Source organism: Mizuhopecten yessoensis, unplaced genomic scaffold (assembly GCF_002113885.1).
Source record: "Mizuhopecten yessoensis strain PY_sf001 unplaced genomic scaffold, ASM211388v2 scaffold716353, whole genome shotgun sequence".
Classification (NCBI taxonomy): Eukaryota; Metazoa; Mollusca; class Bivalvia; order Pectinida; family Pectinidae; genus Mizuhopecten; species Mizuhopecten yessoensis.
In genome coordinates this window covers 479,734-500,432 of record NW_018480074.1, presented here as the reverse complement: position 1 = coordinate 500,432, position 20,699 = coordinate 479,734, and the positions used below count along the sequence as shown (strand labels likewise).

General features: G+C 35.6%; 1 protein-coding gene across 1 annotated transcript in view; it reads right to left on the bottom strand.

Moving 5' to 3' along the window:
• The window catches only part of LOC110443581, a 230,151-nt gene that overhangs the window by 181,024 nt on the left and 28,428 nt on the right, over positions 1-20,699 (bottom strand). The window contains exon 4 of the mRNA XM_021487872.1: positions 463-510. Coding sequence (XP_021343547.1) covers positions 463-510 — 48 coding nt within the window. The remainder of the gene's footprint in view (positions 1-462; positions 511-20,699) is intronic.

The following is a 20,699-nucleotide window of genomic DNA, read 5'->3' as shown; positions in this document are numbered from 1 at the left end:
CTGCAGGATTGAAAAAAATTAAGAACCTCGGTACGCTTTTTTAGAGTTTGATAAAAATTGATTGATAATTTAAATACTGTTAGTGTATCGTGATAAAGGCAAACAAAACATTTTGATACAATACAAAAGAAAATACCGCGATAAGACCTATCGTTGCAGCCCTAGGTTCTATATTGTTACCAGAAAATCAGTAGATAAATCAACCTTATGATTGCCTATAGTATATACCATGCCAGTTACACGGGCCATTCATTCATGATGTCACAAAAGGACATAATTTTATCGTAAAGTTGGAATTACATGGCCCGTAATTATTTTTTTGATCAGCTCATTCTTTTTGTGATGCTGATTAGGGGAGGAAGCATACAGGATGTCAAGGCAATACATGGGATCACAACAGTTACACCAGGTCTGGCGGGCATGCAGAAATAATTCAAAATATGAACGTGTCACGTGACAAACCTGGGAGAATCTCCAATGCTGCATGTAGTCAACAGGTAAGGGAGACCACTGATGATTAATACAACAGTATAATTAACGTAATAACTAAATTATACTATATTGAAAAATAATAAAACAAATCAGACAATCAACATTTATATCATGATAATGTATTAAATAATAGTCCTAGGGGAGACATCTCTCTGTAAGTCAGTGTCATCACAGGTTGCCTCTGACCCATACAGATAATCCCACCAATGTTTGGTGTGTGGGTGTTGCTTATGTTAAGTCCTACCCAAGTAACCTAGATTACGACCTCTCTTTACCTGTTTACGGCCAGAAAACTACTAACATTTGATGTTCTCGTAAAAGACATTATATCCTAATAATGTTACTTTCTTCAAACAAACATCCGGATTTACCTTTAATATCATTTTTACACATTTAGAAATACACCACCAGAACCCTATAAATCTCTGACCCTTGGTCAATATTATTATATAAGATCCCCATTCGTATAATATTAAAATGGTACATGTAACATTTGGCCTCCAGGAATACAAATACAAAATCACACACATAACCCAACATATTTCTCAATCCTTCGACTATAATATAAACACTCTCCTCTCCAACAAATATTTGTATGATAGACAACTACAATATTTGTCTTGGCAGACATTTTATTCTGTCTGACCAGTAGCAGGGTGATGACCCCTAAACTGACATCTGGTTTGACCCCTACTTGTCCACAGTAATAGCTCATGTATTAATTGTCTCCATGTTGTTTGTGACTTGCATACATTCTAAGAGCTCAGTGACCTCTGCACTTTGACCTTGAAATTTTATTGCATTATTACCATTCATCTATCATCATTTCACCTCAGCTGTACCTATCTGTCATATTGTAGTCATCATCATCACCGTCATAGTCGTCATCATCATCGTCATAGTCGTCATCATCATTGTCATAATCGGCATAATCTTCATCATAGTTGTCATCATCACCATCATAGTCGTCATCATCATCATCATAATCAACATAATTGTCGTCATAGTCGTCATCATCATCATCATAATCGTCATAATCATCGTCATAGTCGTCATCATCACCGTCATAGTCGTCATCATCATCATCATAATCGTCATAATCATCGTCATAGTCATCATCATAATCGTCATAGTTGTCATCATCATCATCATAGCTGTCATTGTTCTTGTCAACATTAATGAAAGTAAGAGTTCAAACTTCCATCTTATTAATTAACTGTTATTTATATAAAGTATACAATATATCATTTGCAAATGATAATTTATAAAAACACACTTCCAAAATAATTTGTCGACACGTTTTATAATATAACGATGGAAAATGGACCTTGTATATTAGACCTGCAGGAATTCCTACACAGTCATATAAACCCAAAACAATCATGGGCATTGTTCTGTGGCAAAAACACAGCAAAGTTTAATCAGTTTTATATCTGAAATGGCAGACAGCACAGGAAACAGAATAAAATAAAATTACTTCAGTGTTAATTCCAGAAATATAAGTAGGACAGACTTTGAAAACTGAAAACACAGTGAGTCATGGTAGTGTATATAGTGTCAGCAGGAGAGGTCAACCTTTTGGCACAGACCATGTGCTCCGGATAAACATATGCAGTGTCAGGGCCTGGGGCCCCAGATCACAGAATTAGGCTCCGCCCCCCAAATCTGTTGAATTAATGAGGATTATATATCAAAGAGCAACAATCAGTTATATTACACATGCATATTTTGGTTTAATAATGGAATAGCATGTATGTTTCCTTAATATAAAATTATCTAAACAGTAATTTGCAGAAATTCAAGTTGAAAATATAAGTATTTTCTCAATTAAATATACCTGTATTTCTGTTGTTGTTGTTTTTTCGGTGCCAAATTATTATTTTTACTTCAGCTTGGCTGACATTTTTAGAATTAAATCTGATTTTCAATGGAATTTATTGATTAATTCCATTTTTAAAACATCAGTTAATGGAAATATCGCACCCTATTGATATTAAATATTGACACTCTTCAGATATTATCTCTGTTCCGTTCACTAAACACAACTGTTATTATCCTGAAGAGATATGACCAGTAACACCAGCTCTGAGACATAAACTGTCACGGTGACCAATTTCATTTGTCACCTATAGCCCAATATCTCCTAGGTAAATCTTTATTGTGTGTCCAGCAACGTCCAGTGCTATCTATGATGACCGGAACAAAACCAATATTTGTCAATCAGCCTGACTTTGATCAATGCCTTTCGTATCTTTTAATAAACACCCAAATTTGTGACACCACAAAATTTTGCGAGTCAAACTTTCAATAACATTTTGTCTGGACATTTACGATTCTACCTAGCGAAATGACAATGTTATCATTACGAGCTGGCTACCTTTCTCCTTTGAAATCCCCATAAACCAACCTTCGGACGCCCTCTTTATGGTTGATAAAGGCCCCGTCAGAATTGTTGATCTCCGGCTGTACCTGTGGTACAAGTTAAACCCACGAATACCAGACAACCAATCGATTGATCTTTCCTACATTCATTCAGACCAATAGCTCGCCCATACCACGTAACTATTACAGCACCCACACAAATAAAGCTATCTCTCAACACACCCTCAGCAAGCTTAACCTAACATTTGATTTATTATTCCTCATAACTTATAAATTTCCACAGAAATATATACGGGTAGTCACATTGAACAGGCACATTTTTTTAAAATGAAATGAACATAATCTTTAAAGCTATTAAAACAATTGTATCCAAACTGATTTTTTTCAAAAAGCTGACAAGGCACTAACCTTTAAAGGGTCCGTATAAATCAGTACTGTGCTCGTATTACATTTAGAAGTTTAATCACTGGTGAGGCTACATGTGAACTTGTCAAATTTTATCTACACCAGTTGAAATTTTATCTCTAATTAGTACTGATAGACATAATCCCCATACATACTCACTGAAGCTGTTAAATGATCGCGTTTATCATGATTCTATTTTGAAGAACAAACCTATATTGGGTTTGAACAGTCAATGACGACATGATATTGCAAATGCAAAGTCTTATATATATATAATTGACATTTTTTTCCATACAATCTTTAAATATTAACAAACATGTCTGAATGTGTTAAAAATAAACTGCTTTTGATTATATCTTGTTTTTGAAGCATGTTCTTTAACATTAAGTCACCTTTCCACGGGTAGACAACCCCATGCTGTGATTGCCGGTGCATAAACAATATTTAGTCATATGATAAATGTCATTTAACATTTCTATATATAATACAATATACAACATAGCCCTTGACATCCCCAAGTGGAGACGGTAAAACTGTGAACCCCGTGAGTATTGAGCCATTTCTTGTAATCAAGCTTCAATTTCCAAAAGCCAGATTCAAAGGGAGATAACCACCTACTGTGACATGACTTGATTCAGAGATTAATACTACAGATAAATTTAATTTACATAACTTAAATCAGGATCAGGCAATCAGCATTTCCATTCCTTATGTGATAATCCTAATCTAATGATAATCTACTGTTAATCCTCTTCATTTAGCTGGTATTAATCTGTCTCTACTGTAGTAGAATTGACTTTAATCCATCCAGATGTTGGTCTTAACCTTTATACCTAAATCAGGTCTTAATCTTACGCATAAACAAGTCTGTAACAGTTTCAGTATTACAAATCAGAGTAAGGAAATTAGGCATTTGTAATATAACAAAAATAACAAGATTTAGGTGATTCATATACAATTATAATATCATAGGTCTTTCTACAGTTTTATTTCCCAAATTAAAAAATGCATGGTCATAAAATAATAATGCAAGATTAATTAGGACATCTAACAAAAAGACCAAAACCATTTTTGTTTTAAATTTATTAAATTAATCCAGAAGTCATTATCTTCCAGTAGTTCTGTTTTCTGGGGATTTTTTGAAAATTAATTCTATTAATTCTTTCTTGGAGTGATCATGTATTTAATCTTACAAATGAGTAATGGGTCTCAAAAGCTCTCAAAAAATTGATATCTCAAAAAACATTTTTATGACATATAGATTTTTGGTTTTGCAATACTTTTAATCAGCTTCAAAATTTTTGTCATTCTTGCCAATATGACAAAACCTTTCTGCTAAAAGATTCTACGGAAGTCAAAATTCCACCGAAGTCAAGCAAAGCTTTCTGAAACAGACGGATCTGCTGAGTGTTTCTCGAAGTCCTATCCCTTAAATTGACAGAGAACATGAAACATACAGTCTAGCTAGTTAGCATGGAAACACCAGCGTTACATATCGTCTGTTTCCGCTGCATTTTACAGTGATATAACCATCAGGATCGTTTACTGACTTATAGCTTTCTTAATGCTAGTCTGTCATCAACTACAGCAAAACTCTCACTTCCCTTGTCAAAAAGCTTTCAATTAAGAGTGCATTGGTTTCCATCATAACTCATTCGTTTTGGAATCTGTTTGCTATTCCAAGAAACGAAATTGAAACACGATTCAATGATATAATTTTACCTCCTATGAAAATCCCTGAATCCCTGAATTTTTTTTTCAATAAATATTTGTCATGTTCTTAAACAAGGCTGTCTGTGTTACAACTTACAATGAAATGTTGCACATAACCTATTAAAAGCACTCTTTGTTTTAATTCGTTCATTTCATCTTGATAAAATCGTTTACAGCCAGGTAAACGTGGGCAATTTGAATATCAAATTCCACTGAAAAATTTACATACAAGTATTTCCAGTATGCCTAGAATACACGTGACAAAAATTAATATAGGGATTTCATTGTGTACATTGAAAAAGATTGGGTTTGTGGTAAGGCCCTCGGGCCGGAATAATTATCGCCATATACCATATAATCTAACAGAAGGTGTTCCTCGAGAAGACACCTCTGAATAACATTAACTATCTAGATATAGGTAAAATTGATAACCGTGTATGTATTATATCGTTAACTTATATCATACAGGTAAATCTAACTATAAATAGGTATCTTTTGTAATGTTAACTTTGCTACACAGGTCTACTGAAGTACAATAATCCCTAAATACACTCAAACAGATTTGAAAGAAATCTGCAAGGTCATTCAATCTATGCAAATTAAAACTTTCACTATCTATTTCAGTCCAGAATTCAAAGATCTATTTCAGTCCAGAATTCAAAGATCTATTTCAGTCCAGAATTCAAAGAAACTTGCAAGGTCATTTTCCTACCAGTAGTGTATGTATTGTCACTGACCCTTTCAATTTTAAAGACTTGATCACAAAGCGGATAGGGCATTAAGTTTAATGGCCAGAAATTTGATCTACACTGTATAACCACCGGAATTTTATACTGAAGCAAAGAGTTCTAACGTAACCTTCTTATACTGCCTCCATTCATCCAGAGAAATGTTGGCATTATTTTAGGGGTTGGGTGATCCCTTAAAGAAGATTTTAAGGAAAGAACTTACTATCACACTAGGCCTACTACCCTGAATCTATATATGGAATACTCGGTATATCTTTTACCTTCGAATGTATAATAGCAATGAGATTCAATTAAAATTCGTGGAGAAAATTAAATGTAAACATTAAATTAGCAGTGAAATGGATAGTTGACTTGAAGAGCCCTTTGTACGTCTCTTGGTTTGTTTACACACCGATGTAAAAAAACCTGACTCAATTTGTCGCAGACAATTTAAATAATTGACCTATTCAGTGATGCAATTTAAGACTTCTCACCTCCGTAAATCACATTTTAAAGAGGCACTGATTGAAAATGGTGAAGTTTAATCTACTTGGTTACTGCCATGGTTGACTATAAACAGACGCTACACCCCAACTTTCCCAGCAATCTATTTGAAAATATCAAATCTTGAATAGGAAGAATTTCAGAACTTTTCAGATTTTATCTTTTACAAGGATTTTGAAACCCCAGATAACGAACACTGCCTTTCAACTTTATAGCTTTTTACACTGTAGGACGGCTACAATTGACTTTTTATGAACTGAAACATGTCATTTTACAACAGAAATAGACCTTATCAATAGCATGATATTTTTGAAATTTCTATCCAAATCTAATATCACAACAGGTAGCCTAGAGGTTTTCACATTTATCAAAACATATTTAAATACACATTTAACTGTTCATGTAAAGATATGCCTTATACACCATATTTGATACCCATCAGGATATCTCTGAAAATGAATTAAATATTTCATCCGAATCATACTCCATTTTTTTCTGCCAGACTGGTTTTCAGTGAATGTGTTTATAAAGAGGAAGTAGTTTTTATGTACGAATGACATAATTTTTTATACTTTATTCATATCCTGATGCGTTCCCATTCAGAAGTGATTGTTCGCTGAACTGAACGTCCTATAACAAAATAAAATTATCAAATTTCGTCTGACATATGACAATATATTTTCCATTATTTAAAGGAGAGAAATCTTGAAACAAACTCCATTTGTTTGTGAGAAGAGAGCTTTTTACATAAAATTTAACTACTGTACAAGTATGTCTAAAAAGAATGGCATTTAAGTGAATAAATGGCCTAAGAGACAATTTGCTTTTATACTTTCCTAAATTCTTGTCCAACATATCACGACCATAAAATTCAACACAAAAACAGATGTGGAAAATACCAAGATTAAAAGTGATAATAACACTTAAATAAGCTAATTATACCTCATCTTTAGTACCAGTAACAAATTCTAATTAAGAAGTTATATAAATTTAGGTTTTAAGTTCAAAATTATTTAAGGAGCATTAAGACACTAGCTGGTCCTGAGGGGTGGGGCCTGAGTGCTGTTGGATATTGAAAGGAGGGGGAAAGGGCGATTAATATAGGTAGAATGCAATCTTACAGTATAGGGTCAAATTTGACGAACTTAAATAGAGGATAAATTTAGGGTGAATTTGCACAGGATTGATAGAGGATTACAGTGGTAACAGTGTTACAGTAAGTGTACTTGTATACATATACACTCATTGATAAAGAAACAGGAAATCAGTCATTCAATGTAGCGTACCTAATATACTGTCATGGTAGTCAGAGCATGGTTATCTTACAAAATAATAAACTCAAAAAATATTAACTACAACTTTTCCAAAGCCTCACATTATTAACACTTGAAATAAATAGTTTTTATTTTCAATATTTTTAGTGATTAAAAAGTGTCTGAAAACTAATCACTGTTTATTTTTTTCATGAAGATATTTTCAGTGATGTAAAATCTTTCCACATGCATTCAGATTTCTTGTTGAACTAACCAGACATTGTCATGAAAAGGGTGGGGGTGGTTGATCCAAACTAACTAGACTTTGTCATAAGATGAGTGGGTGTGGCTTTCTCCCACAGACAGGGATCATACGACACATTAAATGCTGATGTTTCACGGATCCAATGATAGGAGCATAACAGGAGATAAACATCAGTAGTATATACAAATCAGAATAACGATACACATCTGTGATACTATCACTATTTACATTCAGAAATGATTAACTTCCTTCAAAACAGAATCTGAATGATCAGCATAGCAGAAATAACATTGCTGTATGTACAAAACATGTCGCCTTTTAAAATTCTGTGACAAAAGTTTCATAGAATTCTGAATGTAGCAAAAACTCTCCTACATGATTTCTTCTGAAAATATTTTTACAATGTTTTTAGTTTTGTAAGGACTTCATCATGCAAAGCAGAATTCAACAAACAGTCAAACTCATTAATCAATACAGTAACTTAAAATCATTAAAAAAAACAAATGAGTGTTCTTTCCTTATTGGGTTAACAGCATGGCAGGCTTATTAAATTACTGAGTGTGGTAAACAAGGATTGGGAGGGCCTATTACTGTGCATAACTTAAACAAGGATTGGGAGAGCCTATTATTGTGCATAACTTAAACAAGGGAAGGGTGGGCTTATTACTGAGTGTGGTAAACAAGGATTGGGAGGGCCTATTACTGTGCATAACTTAAACAGGGGAAGGGTGGGCTTATTACTGTGCATAATTTAAACAAGGGAAGGGTGGGCTTATTACTGAGTGTGGTAAACAAGGATTGGGAGGGCCTATTACTGTGCATAACTTAAACAAGGGAAGGGTGGGCTTATTACTGAGTAGGGTGGGCTTATTACTGAGCACGAGTTAGACAAGGGAAGGGTAGGCTTATTACTGAGAAGGGTGGGCTTATTACTGAGCAGGGTGGGCTTATTACTGAGCACGAGTTAGACAAGGGAAGGGTGGGCTTATCACTGAGCAGGGTGGGCTTATTACTGAGTACAAGTTAAACAAGGGAAGGATGGGCTTATTACTGAGAAGGGTGGGCGTATTACTGAGCAGGGTGGGCTTATTATTGAGCACAAGTTAGACAAGGGAAGGGTAGGCTTATTACTGAGAAGGGTGGGCTTATTACGGAGCAGGGTGGGCTTATTACTGAGTACAAGTTGAACAAGGGAAGGATGGGCTTATTACTGAGAAGGGTGGGCCTATTACTGAGCAGGTTGGGCTTATTACTGAGCACGAGTTAGACAAGGGAAGGGTGGGCTTATTACGGAGCAGGGTGGGCTAATTACTGAGTACAAGTTAGACAAGGGAAGGGTAGGTTTATTATGGAGCAGGGTGGGCTTATTACTGAGTACAAGTTAGACAAGGTAAGGGTGGGCTTATTACTGAGCACGAGTAAGACAAGGGAAGGGTGGGCTTATTACTGAGTACAAGTTAAACAAGGGAAGGGTGGGCTTATTACTGAGTACAAGTTAAACAAGGGAAGGGTGGGCTTATTACTGAGTACAAGTTAAACAAGGGAAGGATGGGCTTATTACTGAGTACAAGTTAAACAATGGAAGGGTGGGCTCATTACTGAGTACAAGTTAAACAAGGGAAGGATGGGCTTATTACTGAGTACAAGTTAAACAATGGAAGGGTAGGCTTATTACTGAGTAGAAGTTAAACAATGGAAGGGTGGGCTTATTACTGAGTACAAGTTAAACAATGGAAGGGTGGGCTTATTACTGAGTACAAGTTAGACAAGGGAAGGGTGGGCTTATTACTGAGCACAAGTTAAACAAGGGAAGGGTGGGTTTATTACTGAGTACAAGTTAAACGATGGAAGGGTGGGCTTATTACTGAGCACAAGTTAAACAAGGGAAGGGTGTTGCTTATTACTGAGCAGTTCGGGCTTATTACTGAGCACAAGTTAAACAAGGGAAGGGTGGGATTATTACAGAGTACAAGTTAAACAAGGGAAGGTTAGGCTTATTACGGAGCAGGGTCGGCTTATTACTGAGTACAAGTTAGACAAGGGAAGGGTGGGCTTATTACTGAGTACAAGTTAAACAAGGGAAGGGGTTAACAGCATGGCAGGCTTTTTAAATTACTGAGTGTGGTAAACAAGGATTGGGAGAGCCTATTACTGTGAATAACTTAAACAAGGGAAGGGTGGGCTTATTACAGAGGACAAGTTAAACAAGGGAAGGGTGGGATTATTACTGAGTACAAGTTAGACAAGGGACGGGTGGGCTTATTACTGCGTGTGGTAAACAAGGATTGGGAGAGCCTATTACTGTGAATAACTTAAACAAGGGAAGGGTGGGCTTATTACAGAGGACAAGTTAAACAAGGGAAGGGTGGGATTATTACTGAGTACAAGTTAGACAAGGGAAGGGTGGGATTATTACAGAGTACGAGTTAAACAAGGGAAGGGTGGGCTTATTACAGAGTACAAGTTAAACAAGGGAAGGGTAGGCTTATTACAGAGTACAAGTTAAACAAGGGAAGGTTAGGCTTATTCCGGAGCAGGGTCGGCTTATTACTGAGTACAAGTGAGACAAGGGAATGGTGGGCGTATTACTGAGCACGAGTTAGACAAGGGAAGGGTGGGCTTATTACTGAGCACGAGTTAGGCAAGGGAAGGGTGGGCTTATTACTGAATACAAGTTAAACAAGGGAAGGGTGGGATTATTACTGAGTACAAGTTAAACAATGGAAGGGTGGGCTTATTACTGAGTACAAGTTAAACAAGGGAAGGGTAGGCTTATTACTGTGCATAACTTAAACAAGGAAAGGGAGGGCTTATTACTGAGTGTGGTAAACAAGGATTGGGAGAGCCTATTACTGTGCATAACTTAAACAAGGGAAGGGTGGGCTTATTACTGAGTGTGGTAAACAAGGATTGGGAGAGCCTACTACTGTGCATAACTTAAACAAGGGAAGGGTGGGCTTATTACTGAGCAGGGTGGGCTTATTACTGAGCAGGGTGGGCGTATTACTGAGCAGGGTGGGCTTATTACTGAGCAGGGTGGGCTTATTACTGAGCAGGGCGGGCTTATTACTGAGCAGGGTGGGCGTATTACTGAGCAGGGGGGGCTTATTACTGAGCACGAGTTAGACAAGGGAAGGGTGGGCTTATTACTGAGCACGAGTTAAACAAGAGAAGGTTGGGCTTATTACTGATCAGGGTTGGCTTATTACTGAGCACGAGTTAAACAAGGAAAGGGTGGGCTTATTACTAAGCACAAGTTAAACAAGGGAAGGGTGTTGCTTATTACTGAGCAGTTCGGGCTTATTACTGAGCACAAGTTAAACAAGGGAAGGCTGGGCTTATTATTGAGTGCAAGCTAAACAAGGGAAGGATGGGCTTATTACTGAGCAGGGTGGGATTATTACTGAGCATGAGTTAAACAAGGGAAGGGTGGGCTTATTACTGAGTACAAGTTAAACAAAGGAAGGGTGGGCTTATTACTGAGTACAAGTAAAACAAGGGAAGGATGGGCTTATTACTGAGTACAAATTAAACAAGGGAAGGGCTGGCTCATTACTGAGTACAAGTTAAACAAGGGAAGGGTGGGCTTATTACTGAGCAGGGTGGGATTATTACTGAGCACGAGTTAAACAAGGGAAGGGTGGGTTTATTACTGACCACGAGTTAAACAATGGAAGGGAGGGCTTATTACAGGGTAGAATTGGCTTATTTGTGAGCTGGTCGGCTTATTTTCTAGCATTGGTTGATAAAGGCATAGCTGGCTTATTACTGGACAGGTGGGCTTATTTCTGACCAATGGTTTATCACAGGTAATCTTTCAAGGTTACCGCTTCAGTGTCCATCACAATTTATACTAGGACAATATCCCACTCTCACCTCATACATTCCCCTTAAAGTTCCAACTACAGTAATCTGTCAGTCTGACCATAAGAAGATTACATAGGAATTTGGATGATGACAATGATTATCATCCCTTTTCTGTTGACATTGTTAGTCACAATGGGGCGTTATCACTACAATAACCTCCCAGCAGGAAGAACAGTTAGCCAGCCTTGTCCAAATATTTACTTTCTGTTTGACCTCAAATCAACATTGTTTCAATAAGCCCTCCTGGCCATGATGTACATGCCATGCACATTTTGTTTAGGTCTTGTCAGCTTAAGGCTGTATCAGCATATATATTTATTACCATTTTTCTATTGTTCTACGCAGGTGGAGACACAGAAAGACTTGTACAAAGTCAAAGTCAGGTACGTATACAAGTGTGCGGGAATTTATACCCAGCCAGGGTGTTTAGGTACCCAAAGGTTACTGACCACTTCCAGCAAACAGACAATCTACTGTCGCCCCATAATAGCACACTTGTGAGAAACTAAACCTCCATGATGATTGGGGCTACTGTACTTATAACAGTGGGTTGTGTTCATTATCACAGAGAGTTACCCCACCTTTTGTCGCTGTTCATGACAGCACTATACAGGTGACACTTGGTCCATGATTATCCAAGCATACCATTTCCAAACTGATATAACTTACTATTCTTCAAGAGCATTGGCCTCACTCATGGCTTTTGAAATAATCTGGACCCTGTATAATCCATAAACCTGTATATGCCAGACACATATAATCCATGAACTTTCATAAACCACACTGTTTTTTTAAAATCTGTAAATCAGACATTGTATAATCTATGAACCTGTATAAAATGGACACTGTGTAATCCATAAACCTGTAGAAACAAACCTCTGAATAATTATTCTACATGCATAGTGAATATTATTTATAACTATATAAAACCCATGCCATCTGAAGCAATAGTTTGATGTTGAAAGGTTGATTTAAATTACTTCATTTAAAGTCTCCACTTGTCTCCATGTTTCTATGTATTTGTTTTAATGAACAATGAATGATATCTGTCTTTGCATAACACATACACTATATGTACACACTGGTAACGTTCCTATTATGCAGTATAACATTGTAATTTTATGAACAGCTTATATAAATTGATTCTTGGATCCATATTATCCTCTTCATTTTCCATTATCACATAGATAGAAACAAATTTAATTGGTTGACAAGGTATGGCTGTTAATAGCTTCTAGACCTTACTAGATATGTAACCTACAACACTTGATGAGGGTTGAGTTGAAATCTACCATCATCACATCATTAGTCAGTGGAATGTGCGTGTATATATATAAAGTCGGTCGTTAATTTTATTTTTTCTATATTTACTTCCTTCACATGGACATTTAATCACTTTTTATTATATATATATATATATATATATATATATCCGTAAAAGTGGTAGCATTTTATAATGTCTATTTCACATCTAGTAATTTCCTGGCCTATCTAACATTGTATACTGTCTATTACATATCTAGGTACATCCTGGCCTATCTAACATTGTATACTGTCTATTACATATCTAGGTACGTCCTGGCCTATCTAACATTGTATACTGTCTATTACATATCTAGGTACATCCTGGCCTATCTAACATTGTATACTGTCTATTACATATCTAGGTACATCCTGGCCTATCTAACATTGTATACTGTCTATTACATATCTAGGTACATCCTGGCCTATCTAACATTGTATACTGTCTATTACATATCTAGGTACATCCTGGCCTATCTAACATTGTATACTGTCTATTACATATCTAGGTACATCCTGGCCTATCTAACATTGTATACTGTCTATTACATATCTAGGTACATCCTGGCCTATCTAACATTGTATACTGTCTATTACATATCTAGGTACATCCTGGCCTATCTAACATTGTATACTGTCTATTACATATCTAGGTACATCCTGGCCTATCTAACATTGTATACTGTCTATTACATATCTAGGTACATCCTGGCCTATCTAACATTGTATACTGTCTATTACATATCTAGGTACATCCTGGCCTATCTAACATTGTATACTGTCTATTACATATCTAGGTACATCCTGGCCTATCTAACATTGTATACTGTCTATTACATATCTAGGTACATCCTGGCCTATCTAACATTGTATACTGTCTATTACATATCTAGGTACATCCTGGCCTATCTAACATTGTATACTGTCTATTACATATCTAGGTACATCCTGGCCTATCTAACATTGTATACTGTCTATTACATATCTAGGTACATCCTGGCCTATCTAACATTGTATACTGTCTATTACATATCTAGGTACATCCTGGCCTATCTAACATTGTATACTGTCTATTACATATCTAGGTACATCCTGGCCTATCTAACATTGTATACTGTCTATTACATATCTAGGTACATCCTGGCCTATCTAACATTGTATACTGTCTATTACATATCTAGGTACATCCTGGCCTATCTAACATTGTATACTGTCTATTACATATCTAGGTACATCCTGGCCTATCTAACATTGTATACTGTCTATTACATATCTAGGTACATCCTGGCCTATCTAACATTGTATACTGTCTATTACATATCTAGGTACATCCTGGCCTATCTAACATTGTATACTGTCTATTACATATCTAGGTACATCCTGGCCTATCTAACATTGTATACTGTCTATTACATATCTAGGTACATCCTGGCCTATCTAACATTGTATACTGTCTATTACATATCTAGGTACATCCTGGCCTATCTAACATTGTATACTGTCTATTACATATCTAGGTACATCCTGGCCTATCTAACATTGTAAAGTGTCTATTACATATCCAGGTACATCCTGGCCTATCTAATATTGTATGGTGTCTATAACATTCTAGACCTGCATCTTGTGGGTCACACTCGCAAATTAACCTATCACCCACGACCAACTCATGACCCACGCGGGTCTTACAAATGCTCCCATCATGCATCAATGATGAAGGAGTTAAAGCTTTCTACAATTAACTCAAAACTAGCTGTATGTACAGGGAAATATGTATTTTGAAAAGATAGAATGTAATAACACAAAATATGTGAAAAGATTTGATTTATTTATTAAAAAAAAAATTGTCCTAAATTCTACCAGAAGACACAACATATGTTATGCTGTGACGGCGCGAAAATTAAATGATTAGTTTTGAGATAATTTTTTTTGTCTCATGTTATAACCCGATCCCCACAGAATGTCACACTAACAGGATGTCACATGATGTCTGCAGTTGTTACCTTATAGTTCTGACAGCTTTAAAGGTCAAACTGACAAAGTTTATGGCTTAATTACATAAACAAATTAATCATAAAACACAATAAGCATATAAATCCCCCTGTAAATTATGCAAGTAACCCCTTTTTTTTTTTTTTTTTCAAAGATCAATGAAATTAAAAAATTTGAAAGTCACAAATATGACTAATGGAAAAGTTATGCAAAATAGATCAATATTTTTAAATTTTCTCAAAATCAATAACTCCACTACAAAGTCAAATACATGAGTCATGATTGAAATTTTACTTACTCAAGCATTTTATATTATTTTTCTAAAGATATATTCTCAGATAGGAGCATTTAAGAGTGATCAGGGATGATACTTAAAGGAGTAATCTTTATTAGTCATACACAATCACAATCAAATGTTATATAACTTGTTGTAAAAACATCAAGTTATACAGTGCCAAATCATTATTTACTCCTAGCTGAATGTTGCGTTACAAAATTAGGGTAGGGTGATGCATATATCCTTCGTACAGATACATGAAATACATACATGTCTATCATCAGATGTGAATCCAACCCCAGCAGGGCCTCATCCCACTTGGTGAATGTCATAATAGTATATAGAGTAAGCCCCCTTGTCTTATACCTTTTTTTTAATTTTATTTTTATTTTCGTAAACTAAATTTATAACAATTTTTCCATAATATATTTAAGCCCCCTTGTCTTATACCTTTTTTTTATTTTTTATTTTTATTTTCGTAAACTAAATTTATAACAATTTTTCCATAATATATATTCTCTCCACTTTTTATGTCACTAATCTCACTTCAGCAATGTACTTAAAGTGCTGGTGACATATTCTCACTCAGGACCATTTATCTCACAAATCTCAAATAAAACCAGATTCAAATGTCCATCCAGGGAAATCAAGATTTCTGTGCAAAGCTGGAAAACTATTTCCGGATTTATTCCACATATGTGCCCTATAAAGATGGTGGGCTTTGACAATATTGGAATGGCTTCTATACAATAAACCTTGAGGATATATAGTGATCACTCAATTTGGTCTCGCAGCAAATAAATGTTGATGAAATTATCAGCTGACACTACACAATTGGTAAAACCTTTCTGTTACAAATGCAAATGGACCTAGACCTCATGAAATACATGTACTGGAATGTTCATGTCAGCTGTAAGTAGATTTAGAACATTTGTCAACATTAACATTCAAGAAAATTTTGACCCAACAAGAATTATCACATGTTATCAAACTGAAATTTATATAAGACAGGGAGTGAGAGTTCTAATGTCTGCACAAAGAGTCTTCAGTGAAGTTGTGGGTTATACCTATAAGACAAATTCCTCAAGGAATACACAAGTGCGGCTGTAAAAAGTTGAGTAATCAATTGAAAAGATGACCATGGCATCCAACTTGGACAAACACCTTTCATCCAAATGTTGACTCATCAAAACAGTCCTAAAAACAGGACTATGCCACAATTTCATGAATATTCAAGGAAAGGCAAATATCACTTGTTGTTTTTCATGATTTTAAAGGAACAAAATGCTTGACTGTACACAAAGGGAGAGATTGTAAACCTGTAGTATGTCATTTTGTATAAAATTTATTTTACTTAATTCATATTTTACAGTCAGGATGATAAATACACACTACAGAATTTTGTATTTAATTTCTTCAATATTTTACACATGACATTTTCTCATCAGAAAATAGAAATTTTTGAATCTCCACACTTACACAGTTTATTATGAATTTAAGTCTAACTTGTTGAAGTGTTCATAAGAAAACCCTACCATAAACAGCCAACACTGGTGATACATAGTAGTCAGCCAGGCATACCTTAATCTTTTCTCAGGTGTGCAAAAAAGTAAACGAACGAACGTACAGGTAGATTGAGCAAACATAAAATACTAGACCAATCGAATAATGTTTTAATACAGATATAAAGACACTGTCACAAAAGTCTATTCTTGACCTGGGTATGTATAGAATAAGTGTATATATTTAAGCAATACTACCATAAATCTGCATAGTCCATAAAAATTCACCCATTGATATTACAGGTTTTGGAATTGTTTACAATTAGTTGTTTTTTTCTACTTTTCACACAAATTGGCTTCTGATCTTCACACTTTTTTCATGTAAACAAAATTAATCTCCATATTTTTTAACTTAAAATTAAAATTTGACTTAAGATATTTGATTGAAATTAATTTTAATGAAAACTCAGGAAACTAACCATGCTTTGAATAAACAAACTCTGTTACCTTTATAAAAACATACAAGATTAGATTTGGTTCAAATAAATTCAATGAAAGAGGAGGCATTTTATATCCCCAAAGGTCAAATTTATGAAAGAAAATTTCCTCCATCATAAATCGAAAGTGTACACAATGAAAGAAACATGTGTACATGTCTTTCACATCATACAAATAGGCTCATGAAAATTCATGTCCACGGTTCAAATCTCACATGTGAATAACCACACATCTGATTTAAAAAATCGTAACAAGTATACAAGATAGGTCATTTCTAGTACACCAATAAATATAACAGGCCCACACATACTGAAAGCTTATTTTTAGAAAATCCTTTTAGCAATTAAATGGTCTGCAAACGAATAGATACGGAAATGACTTGGTAACCAGTAATTGACAAGTCACTGTTGCATGTTGAGTTCAATCTGTGGCCATTCTGAATGGCCAATCAACTTTACTGTCACGGTAAACATCCATATTTGATGTATTTGTAAGCCCCATTTAAAATGTTGACCAATCAAATGAGAAGACTTGCAACCATTTGACTTTCTATGATTGTATAAGGCTTAATTTACAAAAGTCTATAAGAAGCCAAATGTAGACAAATAAACCGGTTCCTATTAAAAGACCTCTGACCTTTATAGACAAACATGACTGACCACACCATATAACGTGATCGGTCTCAACGGCTCATTCATATATATCAACAGTTATATACAGGTTTGAAAATTTACAAACAATTTCCCAATAAATGTTTCTAATATTTCAAACCAAAGTGTCTGGACAAATGAGTTTAAATGTTAATTTCCAAGGAATTTTGCCAAAGAATGAAACCTATATGTCACTTTCACTTTGTAGCACTCGATTGCAGAAATTTCATTTTCTATACCCTATAAATTCCTAAACCCTATAATCACTTATACAGCACGGTTAAATTCCCATTCAGTTTACAGAAAAAATCCCAAATTCTTGTAACATTATGATTTCTTAGAAGGCACATTTTTCTATCAGACACGACAGAAACATATAGTTCACACAGATTACAATAGGGGGGAGCACTATATATACACTTAACACCTGTACCAAGTACAGGCCCTTACACCTGTACAAAATCACAGGTAAGTGTATACATCAGTATCGGACCATTGGCACCAGCCAGTCACAGAGGTCTGGCATGTTTACAGTCAAAGGTTACACCTATCCCAGACATACAAACACCCCCTAACCAGGATCAAACCTGTAAGTGACACAGAACTGATCCATCAGTGACATGTATGATATTTGATTAGATGATGGTGTGACATCTAGTGGCCAGGTCAACAATAGGTTGTCACAAACACAATTATTCTAATGGGTAGGTTAAAGTTAGCCCAACAAGCTAAAACATGGCAAACAAATCTCTACAGATCTTGTGGAACAAAGGGTACCATTCAGTCAAAACTGAAGATGATTTGACAAAAACTACTTTGAGATGATCCCCCTGGTGCAGAATCATTGTTTGAGACAGCCCCCTCATACATCAATATGTCTGCCCAGACCTGGCTACAGACATCTATATCAGGTATACTGATGGTCAGATTTGACACCTGCTCATGCAGCTTTTTTGTACTTCCGTGATTAAGGATATGTAGGCCCGACATCCATCACACGTCATGTTTCACAATAAGGTTGCTCTACCCAGCAACATTTGTATAAGACCTTGTTCAACAATAAAATAATCAACATGCATACGTATCTAAGTTAAAGCTAAAATTTCAGTGTTCCAAATCTAAAATCTTTCTAACAATTTTTCTAACAGCCCTGAATTCAACTTTAAAATTCACTGAACATTCCAGCGCTTTTTTTTTTTAAGTATTTTAAAAAATTCATATTTTTGTTATAAGACTGACATGTACAATAGCTGTAAACACAAATTCTTGCAATGTTTTGTTTTGTTTGAGGTACTGTGCGTTCCTGTGCCATTCGAAACACCTGGTCAAAAACAAACAGGTCAGTGTCATTGTTTAGATGGTATTATGAATGGTTACATATTGCGTTTATGGATAGTGATAAATGGTTGGTAACAATGTCGTGATGGATGTCAGCTACAGATCACAGGCAGATAACTGGCTGTAATATCACAGGGCCACTACGCCAGAACATCTCTATAACAGATCATGACAGATGATGTTCAAGTCTACATGTACTTCATATTCCACAAATTAACCAGAGCAAGTCCATACCACAGGACCTAGGTAGTATTACCTAACAAACAAAATTCAGAAAGACAATGTCCACAATGGCCCTCAATATCTTCAATTACATATGTCAATCTTGTTTTAGAGTTCAAAGGTTAATTAGACTTGGTTCTTTTCTGGAACAGGGGCCTGGGGATTTTTTTCTATTCAACCGTATGTATGATGCCAGCTGTTTAATTTGTTAATATATATAAACAAGGGGTGATAAGAATAGCTTGTTACATGACAGAGATAACACCTGGGGGGTTCTGTACCAGAAATGGCAAATAGGGCGGGAAACTCCAGTCCAATTCTCTAGCAGTTAGACATCATGGGAATATCAGTGCAGCTAAAACATAACTCAACAATATCAGATAACCCAATTGAATCAGAGATAAAAATTGGCATGTAAATCATCCTCTAATTTCTCCCCCTCAAATTCGCAACCCCTCAGTGAAATAAATGCATTTCCTGTAAGCAATGNGGGGGGGTGCTCTCTGCTGTTACCATGGCTAATGTCAAATTGAGTCAAAAAAGTCCAGATGTTTCGCATTATTGCATAAGACTATCTGTAGCTATTAGGGGTGTGACGCTTTCAAATGAGCCAGACTACACCCGAGAAATAGATATAATTGTCACATTTTAGCTACTTTACAGCAGAACATCTCTACAGGCACATGCTAGTGTGACGCACGACAGCATGCATCTGTAGTTAGGAAGTATACACAAGACGCATGTGTCTTTCAGAAAATGCCGATAAGATTGTTCGGCTTTGAGACAAACAGCCTGAAGACTTTAACAACTTGACAATAAATAATCAGTGATTATCAGGGCCCTAGCCCCTTTAAAATTACATCAGAATCTGCTTTCAAGATTACAGTTTTCACTCCAAAGCAATCAGCAACATGTTATCCATCGTGTTGTATTACATAATGCAGAATTTTATTTTTTTCGTCTCACATTGTGTAAACTAAAATTCACGTTGACTAAAACTTGGAAAGAATGCTCCAAATATGTCAGCAGTGTAGGAGTTACAAAATGTCTCAAAGTCTAAACTGTCAGTTTTCCTTTCAATTCAATTTTCACATAAACCCAGGGGATGAAATAATTGGACATATGATCATCAATCAATTTCATCACATTACAATATGTGTTTCTGAACTTTTGTTTACTGAACAGACATCCTGTGTTTATTTGCCTTGCAGCCTCTGAAGCTAAGCCCAGCTGTTGTGTAGAAGTAGGAGCATCTGTCTTCAAGGCCTACCTATCTATATCTGCTCCCATTCACAGCGACACTCTCCATGGT